General features: G+C 38.8%; 1 protein-coding gene across 5 annotated transcripts in view; it reads left to right on the top strand.

Annotated features, from left to right (window-relative positions):
• LOC126060636 (olfactory receptor 150-like) overlaps positions 1-2,218 on the top strand; it is an 881,095-nt gene extending 878,877 nt beyond the window's left edge. For all 5 annotated transcript variants that reach the window (XM_049856873.1, XM_049856876.1, XM_049856875.1 and 2 more), the window contains one exon: positions 912-2,218. In XM_049856873.1, the coding sequence (XP_049712830.1) occupies positions 912-1,877 (966 nt within the window). In that variant the 3' untranslated portion in view covers positions 1,878-2,218. The remainder of the gene's footprint in view (positions 1-911) is intronic.
• The last annotated feature ends 12,627 nt before the right edge of the window (positions 2,219-14,845 follow it).

The following is a 14,845-nucleotide window of genomic DNA, read 5'->3' as shown; positions in this document are numbered from 1 at the left end:
ATAAAGAGATAAGACAGAAGGGCAGACATGACTAGCTAGAAGAGGGAACTGAAGCTGAAATGGTGAAGGATCCATATAGAGCCAGAGAGGTCTTCTCTCATATGGTGATCACTTGTTTATAATATGCCTAACTACGGGCAAATATTTAACCACTATGAGCCTAATATATAAAATAAGTATATGAATAATTGTTGTGGAATCCCTGCATAGTACAAATGGTTAATGAGCTTCAGCAGTAAGTCCTGCTGATCTACTTCCAAAAAATCAGTCTTTGAAAACCTTGTGGAGCATAGTTCTTCTCTGACACATGGGGTCCACATGAGTCAGAATCAATTTTGTGGTAACAGGTGCATGCTTCCTGGTAGTATTTGTTCTGCAGAAGAGTTGGGAGGGTTACAAATAAGGCATGGAAGGTGCTTTATTGTTGTCACTGTTATTAGGTGCCAGTGAGTCATTTTTCAACTCATAAAGATCCCATATGACAAAGTAGAACTGCTCTATATGGTTTTCTAGGCTGTAACCTTTACATAAGCAGATTTTCAGGTCTTTCACCAGCAGAGCTACTAAGTGGGTTTGAACTGCCAACCTTACAGTTAGTAGCCCAGTGCTAAATCATTGTACCACCTGGGTCAGAACACTGAATATTCTAAGTTATCAGAACAGATCTTTGGGTGTTCAGAGAGTGTTTAGTACCAAGACTCACTCTTACAACACAGAAATAAAAACAAACAAAAAGGTATAATTCCATCTGGCATTTATTTTCATGACCCATAATCCTACAGTATTTAACTTCCAACATAGAGCAAGGGCAGGGAGAAAGAACTGGAGATACCTAATTGATAAGATTTGCATCTGTTTCACACTGCATAAATAAACACCTAACTCAAATTTCTTCTTCTCTTCCTCCATAGATTTCCCAGAGGAAAATGACAGCAGGAAATCACTCCACAGTGATGGAGTTCATCCTCGCTGGGCTAACAGACAAACCAGAACTCCAGCTGCCCCTCTTTCTTTTCTTCCTAGGAGTCTATGTAGTCACAGTGGTGGGAAACCTGGGCATAATCACACTGATTGTGCTCAGTTCTCACCTGCACACTCCCATGTACTATTTCCTCAGCAGTTTGTCCTTCATTGATCTCTGCTATTCCACTGTCATAACCCCCAAAATGCTGGTGAACTTTGTGACAGAGAAGAACACCATCTTCTACCCTGAATGCATGACTCAGCTCTACTTCTTCATTTTTTTTATTGTATCAGAAGGTCATATGTTGGCTGTGATGGCTTATGATCGTTATGTTGCCATCTGTAATCCGTTGCTTTACAATGTCACCATGTCTTATCAGGTCTGCTCCTGGTTGGTAGTTGAGGTCTATATGATGGGCTTGATTGGTGCCACAGCTTACACAGGTTGCATGCTAAGAGTGATTTTCTGCAAGGCTAAAATAATCAGCCATTACTTTTGTGATGTTTTCCCACTACTGGAGCTATCCTGCTCCAGCACTTACCTACATGTAGTGGTACTTTTGTGCTTCAGTGCATTTAATATTCTTGCACCAACCTTGACCATCCTTGGCTCTTATGTCTCCATCGTTGTCAGCATCATGCAAATTCGCTCCACTGAGGGTAGGTCCAAAGCCTTCAGCACATGCAGCTCCCACGTTTTGGCTGTTACAGTCTTCTATGGTTCTGCTGCGTTCATGTACCTGCACCCATCAAATGTCAGCTCCATGGACCAAAGCAAAGTGTCCTCTGTGTTTTACACCATTATTGTGCCAATGCTGAACCCCCTGATCTACAGCCTGAGGAATAAGGATGTCAAAGTTGCTCTCAATAAAATCATTGAGAAAAGACTATTTTGCATTAACAAAGATTTATAAATCTTGGCAAAGATTCAGCATGAAAGGAGTCCAGACACTGCAACATATGTACAGAAGTAGTGACATTATTGCCAACACTTGATTATTTGGAAGACAGGTCCTAAGGATAAGACTGGATTCATAATGTTACATGGAGGGCTGTCACATGGCTGGCAATGTCAATTCTAGAAAGTCCCAGAAGTCACCCTTAGGAACCCATATTACCTCTAATCTTCTTTTTTTAAATCTTCAAAGGCCTTCATGTGGGGAGGCTATAATTTACATACATGGGATTTGGCACTTTGTTAGATAAGACTTAGCTATCATAATTCATAGAATGATCTGTTTGGTGTGTATGCTTTGATCTTCTGAGTAGTTTGTGTATTGGCCCTTGTTTCTAATAAGTGTACAAATAAAATTTTCTGGAAAAAAATGATCTCTAAAGTAAATAATTTTTAACCATTTGAAACCTACAAAGGTCAATGCCCACCTAGTGACTAAGTGCAGACAACTGTATTAAGAAATATGGGGACAGGATCCGGGGCCACGATGGCGGAATAGGTGGACGCTACCGCGGATCCCTCTTGCAACAAAGACTCGGAAAAACAAGGGAATCGATCACATACATAACAATCTACGAACTCTGAACAACAAGCACAGACTTAGAGACGGAAAACGAACAAATATGGGCAGACAGCGACTGTTTTCAGAACCAGGAGCCAGCCCACCAGGCAGGTGACCTTCGGAGCCCGATCTGGGGCAGGGCCCAGGGGGGCAGACGGCACAGAAAGGGGGCCCACCCCTTCCCCCCCGAACCCATCCCGGGAGGAAGTCTAGCAGGTTGGCGCGGGCAGCGTAGAGGCGCAGCTGGAGGGAGAAGTACCCGGGAGGCAGTGACTGATCTGGGAAGGGGGAGAACAGCGTCCCAGCTGGGGTGCCGTCCCGCCGGGAGTTAGGCGAGAAGCTGATGGGGCGCGAGCGGGGGGGGGTCAACTATATTTCCCTAAAGTGACCCCAGGGCGGGGCCCACACGTTCGTGCGGGAGGACGCACACCCAGTCCGCGCGTGTGGCGCGGCACACCAGAGGGAGAAATCCCCGGAAGTGTCTGGTCTCAAAGCAGGGAAAGCAGCATCCCAGACGGGGAGCCATTCCGCTGGGATCTGGGCACGCGCACGCGCGGGCGGGGCGTGAGCGCGGGGTCCATTTTTATTACCCTGAATTGACCCAGGGGGCGGGCCCACCTGGCCGTGCAGGTGACGCCAACCCAGTTCGCGCGAGAGGTGTGGCGCACCGGAAGGAGAAGTCCCCGGGAGGAAGTGACTTGTTCCAGAATGGGGAAAGCAGCGTCTCAACCCGGAAGTCATCCCGCTGGGATTTGGGCACGCGCACGGGCGGGCCGTGACCGCGGGACCCAATTATAGTCGCCTGAATAGACCCTGGGGGCGGGCCCACCCGTTCGTGCGGGAAACGCCCACCCAGTGCCCACGAGCGGTGCCGCGTACCGGAGGAAGTCCCCAGGAGGAAGTGACCGGTTTCCGAGCAAGGAAAGCAGTGTCCTAGCCAGGGACCCGTCCAGCCCGGATTTTGGTGAACGGGGGCGGAGCGTGAACGTGGTGTTCAGCTCTATATTCTGTGGTGCTACACTCCTAGCTCTCAGATCCCTCCCCCACCCTCCCCAGGCGACCCCATTAACATCCGAATACCCGGAGCCAGAGGGAGAATTCAGATAGGGATCTGACTGCATTTTTTTTAGCCGACTACTTGGAAAATCTAGTTTCCCAGTGATGGCTCGGAGACAGCAGTCCATATCAAACCACATAAAGAAACAGACCATGACAGCTTCTCCAACCCCCCAAACAAAAGAATCAAAATCTTTCCCAAATGAAGATACAATCCTGGAATTATCAGATACAGAATATAAAAAACTAATTTACAGAATGCTTAAAGATATCACAAATGAAATTAGGATAAATGCAGAAAAAGCCAAGGAACACACTGATAAAACTGTTGAAGAACTCAAAAAGATTATTCAAGAACATACTGGAAAAATTAACAAGTTGCAAGAATCCATAGAGAGACAGCATGTAGAAATCCAAAAGATTAACAATAAAATTACAGAATTTGACAACGCAATAGAAAGTCAGAGGAGCAGACTCGAGCAATTAGAATGTAGACTGGGACTTCTGGAGGACCAGGGAAACAACACCAACATAGCTGAAAAAAAAATCAGATAAAAGAATTAAAAAAAATGAAGAAACCCTAAGAATCATGTGGGACTCTATCAAGAAGGATAACTTGCGAGTGATTGGAGTCCCAGAACAGGGAGGGGGGACAGAAAACACAGAGAAAATAGTTGAAGAACTCCTGACACAAAACTTCCCTGACATCATGAAAGACGAAAGGATATCTATCCAAGATGCTCATCGAACCCCATTTAAGATTGATCCAAAAAGAAAAACACCAAGACATATTATCATCAAACTTGCCAAAACCAAAGACAAACAGAAAATTTTAAAAGCAGCCAGGGAGAAAAGAAAGGTTTCCTTCAAGGGAGAATCAATAAGAATAAGTTCAGACTACTCAGCAGAAACCATGCAGGCAAGAAGGGAATGGGACGACGTATACAGAGCACTGAAGGAGAAAAACTGCCAACCAAGGATCATATATCCAGCAAAACTCTCTCTGAAATATGAAGGAGAAATTAAGATATTTACAGATAAACACAAGTTTAGAGAATTTGCAAAAACTAAACCAAGACTGCAAGAAATGCTAAAGGAGATTGTTTGGCCGGATGACCAATAATATCAGGTACCAGCACAATACAAGGTCACAAAACAGAACGTCCTGATATCAACGCAACTCAAACAGGGAAATCACAAAAACAAACAAATTAAGACTAATTCTAAAAAATAAATAAATAAACAAAATAATACACACAACAGGAAATCATGGAAATCAATAGATAAACGATCAAAATAATCAAAAAGAGGGACTAAATATAGGAGGCATTGAACTGCCACATGGAGAGTGATACAAGGCGAAATAGAAGGATACAAGTTAGGTTTTTACTTAGAAAAATAGGGGTAAATAAAAAGGTAACCACAAAAAGGAATATCAATCCCATAACTCAAGAAAAAAGCCAAGAAAAACGTAACGACTCAATAAACACAAAGTTAAACGTTATGAAAATGAGGATCTCACAAGCTACTAAGAAAAACGTCTCAGCACAAAAAAGCATGTGGAAAAATGAAATGGCCAACACACATGAAAAGGCATCAAAATGACAGCACTAAAAACTTATCTATAATTACGCTGAATGTAAAGGGACTAAATGCACCAATAAAGAGACAGAGAGTCACGGACTGGATAAAAAAACACGATCCATCTATATGCTGCCTACAAGAGACACACCTTAGACTTAGAGACACAAACAAACTAAAACTCAAAGGATGGAAAAAAATATATCAAGCAAACAATAAGCAAAAAAGAAGAGGAGTAGCAATATTAATTTCTGACAAAATAGACTTTAGACTTAAATCCACCACAAAGGATAAAGAAGGACACTATATAATGATAAAAGGGACAATTGATCAGGAAGACATAACCATATTAAATATTTACGCACCCAGTGACAGGGCTGCAAGATACATAAATCAAATTTTAACAGAATTGAAAAGTGAGATAGACACCTCCACAATTATAGTAGGAGACTTCAACACACCACTTTCGGAGAAGGACAGGACATCCAGTAAGAAGCTCAATAGAGACACGGAAGACCTACTTACAACAATCAACCAACTTGACCTCATTGACTTATACAGAACTCTCCACCCAACTGCTGCAAAATATACTTTTTTTTCTAGCGCACATGGAACATTCTCTAGAATAGACCACATATTAGGTCATAAAACAAATCTTTCCAGAATCCAAAACATCGAAATATTACAAAGCATCTTCTCAGACCACAAGGCAATGAAGCTAGAAATCAATAACAGAAAAACTAGGGAAAAGAAATCAAATACTTGGAAAATGAACAATACCCTCCTGAAAAAAGACTGGGTTATAGAAGACATCAAGGAGGGAATAAGGAAATTCTTAGAAAGCAACGAGAATGAAAATACTTCCTATCAAAACCTCTTGGACACAGCAAAGGCAGGGCTCAGAGGCCAATTTATATCGATAAATGCACACATACAAAAAGAAGAAAGAGCCAAAATCAGAGAACTGTCCCTACAACTTGAACAAATAGAAAGTGAGCAACAAAAGAATCCATCAGGCACCCGAAGAAAACAAATAATAAAAATTAGAGCTGAACTAAATGAATTAGAGAAGAGAAAAACAATTGAAAGAATTAACAAAGCCAAAAGCTGGTTCTTTGAAAAAATTAACAAAATTGATAAACCATTGGCTAGACTGACTAAAGAAAAACAGGAAAGGAAACAAATAACCTGAATAAGAAATGAGAAGGACCACATCACAACAGAACCAAATGAAATCAAAAGAATCATATCAGATTACTACATAAAATTGTACTCTAACAAATTTGAAAACCTAGAAGAAATGGATAAATTCGTGGAACAATGCTACTTACCTAAACTAACACATTCAGAAGTAGAACAACTAAATAGACCCATAACAAAAAAAGAGATTGAAACGGTAATCAAAAAACTCCCAACAAAAAAAAGTCCTGGCCCAGATGGCTTCACTGCAGAGTTCTACCAAACCTTCAGAGAAGACTTAACACCATTACTATTGAAGGTATTTCAAAGTATAGAAAAAGACGGAATACTACCCAACTCATTCTATGAAGCTACCATCTCCCTGATACCAAAACCAGGTAAAGACATTACAAAAAAAGAAAATTGTAGACCTATATCCCTCATGAACATAGATGCAAAAATCCTCAACAAAATTCTAGCCAATAGAATCCAACAACACATCAAAAAAATAATACACCCTGATCAAGTGGGATTTATACCAGGTATGCAAGGCTGGTTTAATATCAGAAAAACCATTAATGTAATCCATCACATAAATAAAACAAAAGATAAAAACCACATGATCTTATCAATAGATGCAGAAAAGGCATTTGACAAAGTTCAACACCCATTTATGATAAAAACTCTAACCAAAATAGGAATTGAAGGAAAATTCCTCGACATAATAAAGGGCATATATGCAAAGCCAACGGCCAATATCACTCTAAATGGAGAGAACCTGAAAGCATTTCCCTTGAGAACGGGAACCAGACAAGGATGCCCTTTATCACCGCTCTTATTCAACATCGTACTTGAAGTCCTAGCCAGGGCAATTAGGCTAGACAAAGAAATAAAGGGTATCCAGATTGGTAAGGAGGAAGTAAAGCTATCACTATTTGCAGATGACATGATCGTATACATGGAAAACCCTAAGAAATCCTCCAGAAAACTACTGAAACTAATAGAAGAGTTTGGCAGAGTCTCAGGATATAAAATAAACATACAAAAATCACTTGGATTCCTCTACATCAACAAAAAGAACACCGAAGAGGAAATAACCAAATCAATACCATTCACAGTAGCCCCCAAGAAGATAAAATACTTAGGAATAAATCTTACCAAGGATGTAAAAGACCTATACAAAGAAAACTATAAAACTCTGCTACAAGAAATTCAAAAGGAAACACTTAAGTGGAAAAACGTACCCTGCTCATGGATAGGAAGACTTAACATAGTAAAAATGTCTATTCTACCAAAAGCCATTTATACATATAACGCACTTCCAATCCAAATACCAATGTCATACTTTAAGGGAATAGAGAAACAAATCACTAATTTCATATGGAAAGGAAAGAACCCCCGGATAAGCAAAACATTACTGAAAAAGAAGAAGAAAGTGGGAGGCCTCACCCTACCTGATTTCAGAACCTATTATATAGCTACAGTAGTCAAAACAGCCTGGTACTGGTACAACAACAGGCACATAGACCAATGGAACAGAATTGAGAATCCAGATATAAATACATCCATCTATGAGCAGCTGATATTTGACAAAGGACCAGTGTCAGTCAATTGGGGAAATAATAGTCTTTTTAACAAATGGTGCTGGCATAACTGGATATCCATTTGCAAACGAATGAAACAGGACCCATACCTCACACCATGCACAAAAACTAACTCCAAGTGGATCAAAGACCTAAACATAAAGACTAAAACGATAAAAATCATGGAAGAAAAAATAGGATCTACCCTAGGAGCCCTAATACAGGGCATAGACAGAATACAAAACATTACCAAAAATGATGAAGAGAAACCAGATAACTGGGAGCTCCTAAAAATCAAACACCTATGCTCATCTAAAGACTTCACCAAAAGAGTAAAAAGACCACCTACAGACTGGGAAAGAATATTCAGCTATGACATCTCAGACCAGCGCCTGATCTCTAAAATCTACATGACTCTGTCAAAACTCAACCACAAAAAGACAAACAACCCAATCAAGAAGTGGGCAAAGGATATGAACACACATTTCACTAAGGAAGATATTCAGGCAGCCAACAGATACATGACTAAATGCTCTCGATCATTAGCCATTAGAGAAATGCAAATTAAAACTACGATGAGATTCCATCTGACACCAACTAGACTGGCATTAATTCAAAAAACACAAAATAATAAATGTTGGAGAGGCTGCGGAGAGATTGGAACTCTCATACACTGCTGGTGGGAATGTAAAATGGTACAACCACTTTGGAAATCCATCTGGCGTTATCTTAAACGGTTAGAAATAGAACTACCATACAACCCAGAAATCCCACTCCTCGGAATATACCCTAAAGATACAAGAGCCTTCACACAAACAGATATATGCACACCCATGTTTATTGCAGCTCTGTTTACAATAGCAAAAAGCTGGAAGCAACCAAGATGTCCATCAATGGACGAATGGGTAAATAAATTGTGGTATATTCACACAATGGAATACTACGCATCGATAAAGAACAGTGACGAATCTCTGAAACATTTCATAACATGGAGGAATCTGGAAGGCATTATGCTGAGTGAAATGAGTCAGTTGCAAAAGGACAAATATTGTATAAGACCACTATTATAAGATCTTGAGAAATAGAAAAAACGGAGAAGAACACATACTTATGTGGTTACAAAGGGGGGAGGGAGGGAGGGAGGGAGAGGGCTTTTTATTGATCAATCTGTAGATGGGAACTGCTTTGGGTGAAGGGAAAGACAACACTCAAAACAAGGAAGGTCAGCCTAATTGGACTGGATTAAAAGTAAAGAGGTTTCCGAGATAAAATGAAAGCTTCAAAGGTCAGCGAAGCAGGGGCTGGGGTCTGGGGAACTTGGTTTGAGGGGACTTCTAAGTCAATGGGCAAAACAATTCTATTATGAAAACACTCTGCATCCCACTTTGAATTGTGGCGCCTGGGGTCCTAAATGCCAACAAGCGGCCATCTAAAATACATTAATTGGTCTCAACCCACCGGGAGCAAAGGCAAAGGAAGAACACCAAGGTCACACGACAACTAAGAACCCAAGAGACAGAAAGGGCCACTTGAACCAGAGACCTACATTATCCTGAGACCAGAAGAACTAGTTGGTGCCCGGCCACAATCGATGTCTGCCCTGTCAGGGAACACAACAGACAACTCCTGAGGGAGCAGGAGACCAATGGGATACAGACCCCAAATTCTCATTAAAAGACCACACCTAATGGTATGATTGCGACTAGAGGAATCCCAGAGACAATGCTCCCCAGAACTTCTGATGGCACAGGACAGGAACCATCCCCGAAGACAAATCATCAGGCATGAAAAGGACTGGTCAGTGGAGGGGAGAGAGATACTGATGAAGAGTGAGCTAATTAAATCAGGTGGACACGGGAGAGTGTGTTGGCAACTCTTGACTGGAGGGGGGATGGGAAGATAGAGAGAGAGGGAAGATGGTAAAATTGGCAAGAAACGAGAGACTGTAAGGGCTGACTCAATAGGGGGAGAGCAAGTGGGAGAAGGGAGTAAGATGTATGTAAACCTACATGTGACAGACTGATTGGAATGGTAAATGTTCACTTGAAGCTTAATAAAAATTAAAAAAAAGAAAAAAAGAAATATGGGGACAGATGATGGATGGTAGGACATAATTCCTGCCCACAAGATGGTAATTCTGTGGTGGAAGAGGTCGATAGACTAATCATGGCTGAATATATTATGTGTATTTTTACTTACGTTTTTATACAACATGCTTTTCTTCACAGTTTTAGTATTGTACTGCCACCTCCATTTCCAGGAGAATCCTTTATCCATTTTCCCTTATTTCTAAAATATTTTTCTTTTTGCCCATGTTATAGAATCACAGATGTAGAAGTGACATTTTTTGACTATGCACTGAAATCATATCAATGAGTTATTCATGTCTGGTGGGTTCAACCCGCTGACCTTTCGGTTAGCGACCTGGTGCTTTACCCATTGTGCCACCAAGGCTCCTTATAAAATTATTAAGAAGCAAACTTTTCCACAGGTTTTATGGATTATTTTGTTACTAAATTTGTGCCTTCTCACTCTAATTTTCAAAAATGGCTTAGAAATAAATAAAGGCCACATCAATCATTAATTAAAACATTTAATGTAAACTCAACCAAATTATTGCAATTACCCTTTTTACTACTGTAATTATTATATGATAACATTTAATAAATATTTTAACCAATATTTAAAAAAATAAATTTTATACCTAATAATGTAATTCAGTCTTTATAGAGAATTTTAATAATAACGCATATGTTTCCAATCTTTTAAAACAATTCTCTTTTACTTTTAAAAGAAAAAAAGGTATTAACTCTCCATGGTAGGCATGTTAGGAACTCGAAGCAATATCTGCAAGATGCTTTCATTCAACCTCCAAATTAAAATATTCAAAGTTTTATTGTTTGGTGTGTATATCTTAATGTCTAAATAGTGTTAGTAGAGATCATTGGGGGGAAAAAAAAGCTCTTTTAAGTCTTATGCCTTAGGTTGTTTTTTTTTCCCCTGTGGGAAATCACTTTAGAAAATATATTTCACCTATGTCTTCAATATTTTCTGAAATTTTGAACATTTAAAAACTTAAATAGCTTAGCATGAAGCCCACTGGATCTCTAACAATATCTATCACATCTTTGTTTGAAATCCATAATGAAACAAGAGCAATAAATTACACTTATGTGAGAATATTAAATACCTGAGAGCCAGTGGTGAAAAAGGGAAATTCTAATTGTTTCTTTTCCCAAGAGTTGATACTTGTGTTATGAATCTAGTGAGAGGTCATTATGATTGTTTGTTGCTAATCAGACCCATAGCATCTATACCCAAAGAATAAATTCTTTCTGTCATATCAACCAAGCAATGCAAAGGGCCTTGGGCATCAGTATTATCAGAGATCAAGACCAGTGACTTATAACAATCGCCAAAGGAGACTTTGAGGTTATGCCTCATTCAACATCAAAGAGTACTGCAACATTAGTATTCAGAGCTATCCACCAGGATCATCAGAATCATTTTCCCCTCCAGAACAAAGGAGAAAAATGTACAGAGCTGAACTCTTTAGGAAGAAGGATGTTTATGTTTGAATCCCAGTCTTTGACTTTTAAAATCTTAGAGTCTTCTGCTCTAGCCTCCCTCCAAATGTACTTAATGATGAACATAACTAATTATATGTCTCCACTTGTTCTCTGTCTTAGTTATGCAGTGCTGCTGTAACAGAAATACCACAAGTGGTTGGCTTTAACAAACAGAAATTTATTTTCTCATGGTTTCAGAGGCTAAAAGTCTAAATTCAGGCTGACAGCCCTAGGGAAAAGCTTTCTCTCTCTGTTGGCTATGGAGGAAGGTTCTTGTCTTTCCTGAGCTTCTGCTCATGGATGATCTTCTTGTGACTTGGCATCTCTCTTCTGCTATCTCTGCTCCTCTCACTTGCTTAATCTCTTTTATATCTCAAAAGATACTGACTCAACATACACCCTACACTAATCCTGTCTCATTAACGTAACAAAGGCAACCCATCTCCAAGTAGGTTTATTACCACAGGCAAAGATGTTAGAATTTATACCACATATTTTGGGGGGATATAATTCAGCCCATGGCATCCTCACTCTAATATACACACACACAGGTTTCCTTATCATCTCCATATCCTCTACATTACAAAATTATGGCACACATTTTTTGTTTACTCATTTCACTTCAGTCATAGAGATACCTTTGTTCATTAATATTTAGTCTATGTTAACTTATGTCTAATCTTCTTTCAGCGATTTCATTTAACATGTTTTTATTGAGACTCATTATGTGCAAGTCACTTAGCTAGGCCCTTTTTTTAGTTGACAGTCTAGGGAAGAAGAAAAACCAGTAAATAAATCATGGTAATACAGAATTAAATGATTAAGTGCTAACTATAAACATAAACAAATTCATGGATATATAGAAAATGGTCTTATTAACTTGGTCCTTCAGCTATGCCTTAAATATTGTAATGGGTTTTGTAGAGAAAGGAGTTGGAAGAAGAAGAAAGTTGAGAAAGTGTGATGAGTCAAAACCAAGGGCTTACCAAACACCCTTTTGTGGAATAGCCAAAGTATGCAGTGTTTGTTGGGAAATAAGAGAAAAAATTAATAATAAATGTAATTTGTTGTTAGATGATACAAATCTTTGGGTGGCATGAAAATTGGTCTGAACATTATAAATCATGGAGAATATTGATGACTTTTAAGAGTTTAATATTCAGTAGAACAATTGTGAATCTCTGTATTATTATGTCTATTAATGTAAAAAGGACAAACAGGAAAGATATGCTAAGAAAATAAATCATGGCCATTATTATGGAAATGAAAGTGTTGGGTAAATGAAAGATATTTTAGAGAGAAACTCAATAGGTTGTGATTGAAGCAACACTAACATTGATGACGTTCTTGCCAACAGCTAGTTACTGTACTAAGTACCTTCCAGATGTTGCTTTATTTAGTTTTCACACCACATCCAGGACATAGATATTATGATCTTTGTTTTTTTTTCCAGAGATTTGGAGAGTGATCATACTTTGCCCAAGGTTACACAGCAAGTATATGTTGAGTTGAGATTTGAATGCCAGGCTGTCTAACAATAACCCGCTGCTGTCGACTTAATTCCAACTCGTAGCGACCGTATAGCACAGAGCAGAGCTGATCCATAGGGTTTCCAAGGATTGGGATTGGACTGGATTCAAACTGTCAGCCTTTTGGTTAGCAGCTGAGCTCTTAACCAATGTGTATCTGATTAAATTTATAAAATCATGAAATACAGGAATCGAAAGAGGTATTGAAGATGATATATTCAATGTTCCATTGAGTGCTTTTGTCCTTGAACAATATAAATGCTAAGTGATAATTCAGGCTATGCTGAACAGTTCTAATTGTGAGTACATGGCTGCACACTAAGGCATCTGATTTCATTTCTGGATGTGTCTGACTGCTAGAATGTTCTTATTTGTAAAACAAAACTTATCTCTCCGTGGATTCCAGCAGTTAGTTTCACTTCAATCTTTTGAAGACGTAAAAAAAAGTCCAAAAACCCCAAAAAATCAATTGTTGTAGAGTTGACTTTCACATCTAGTGACACTATATGACACAGTAGAAGTGTCCCATAGGGTTTCCAAAGCTGTAAGCTGTACAGAGTCGACTGCCACATTCAAAAGTCTGGAACCAACAATGGCAAGAATGGAATGGGGGCAGTGTTGTAGCAAGTAGAAGTGGATCAAGAAAGTTTGGCATAAATAGGATTAAATACTTACTGCTTGGCTTGCTATGTCATTTGGTGGGCAATCAGACTTAAAGGGTGAATGGTATTATATTCACATTTCTTTATTCAATAGAAATGTAAAAGGACATTAAATATGCAAAAATATCAGTGACTAAAATATTGGAATAATGTATCAGGATATAGAAAATACACACATTTGTATAATGTTAAGGGAACTGTATGATTCACAATTAATTGAATTTAATTTTTATGGAAAAATTTACATTATACTAAAAGGATATTTGAAAGAGTTTTATTGTAGTGATGGAAAAAGAGTAGGTTTTTTTTTTTCACCCTTTCTTTATGTTTTCAAAAAATATGGTTTTTGTTTTATTGGCTTATCAGGAAGTCCTGGTGGTACAAATGTTGAAGGGCTTGGCTTCTAAACTGCTAAACCCATCCAGCAGCTTCACAGGAGAAAGACTTGGTGATAGGCATCTGTAAAGACTACAGCCAAGAAAATCCTATAGGGTTGTTTTACTCTATCATATGGGGCTGATATGAGTTGAATTCAGCTTGTGGGCACCAAAAATAACATTAAAAACATTGGCTTATCACTTATAACCTTGTTTTTATTTTTGGTCATTGATAAAGGTTTTTTCATTTTAATTTATCACACCTATCTTCAAAAAATATTATACCGTCATGAACAATATAGGAAATTTACAGTAGACTTCCACTTCCCTCCTTCTATGATCTGTACTACTGTTGTTATTCAATTTTACTTCTACATATGTTTTAAAATCCATAATACATTGTTATAATTGTTCATTCGTATTTACCTTTTAAAGAAATTTCAGGTTGACAGAAATGTCTTTTATATTTCCCTGTATAATTACCATTCTTTATTACTTTGTGTAGATAGAAATATCCATTCAGTGTATTTTCCTTTTGTGAGAAGATGTCCTTTAACTTTTCCTGAAGTTTGTGCCTAATGGAGACAACTATAATTATTATTGTTGTTATCATTGCATTTATTCATCTGTCTGATATCATGCCAGAAGTTGAGCCCCTCAGGTTGGAAGGCACTCTAAAGACGAGCAGAGAAGAGCTGTCTCCTCAAAGTAGAGTCGACCTTAATGAAGTGATGGAGTCAAAATGAGAAGAAACAACTGCAAACATCCATTAATAACTGGAACATGGAATGTTTGACATATGAATCTGGGAAAATGAGAAATTGTCAAA

The sequence above is a fragment of the Elephas maximus genome, chromosome 17, assembly GCF_024166365.1.
Source record: "Elephas maximus indicus isolate mEleMax1 chromosome 17, mEleMax1 primary haplotype, whole genome shotgun sequence".
NCBI classification, from domain to species: domain Eukaryota; kingdom Metazoa; phylum Chordata; class Mammalia; order Proboscidea; family Elephantidae; genus Elephas; species Elephas maximus.
This window is presented reverse-complemented; position numbering and strand designations above follow the sequence as displayed.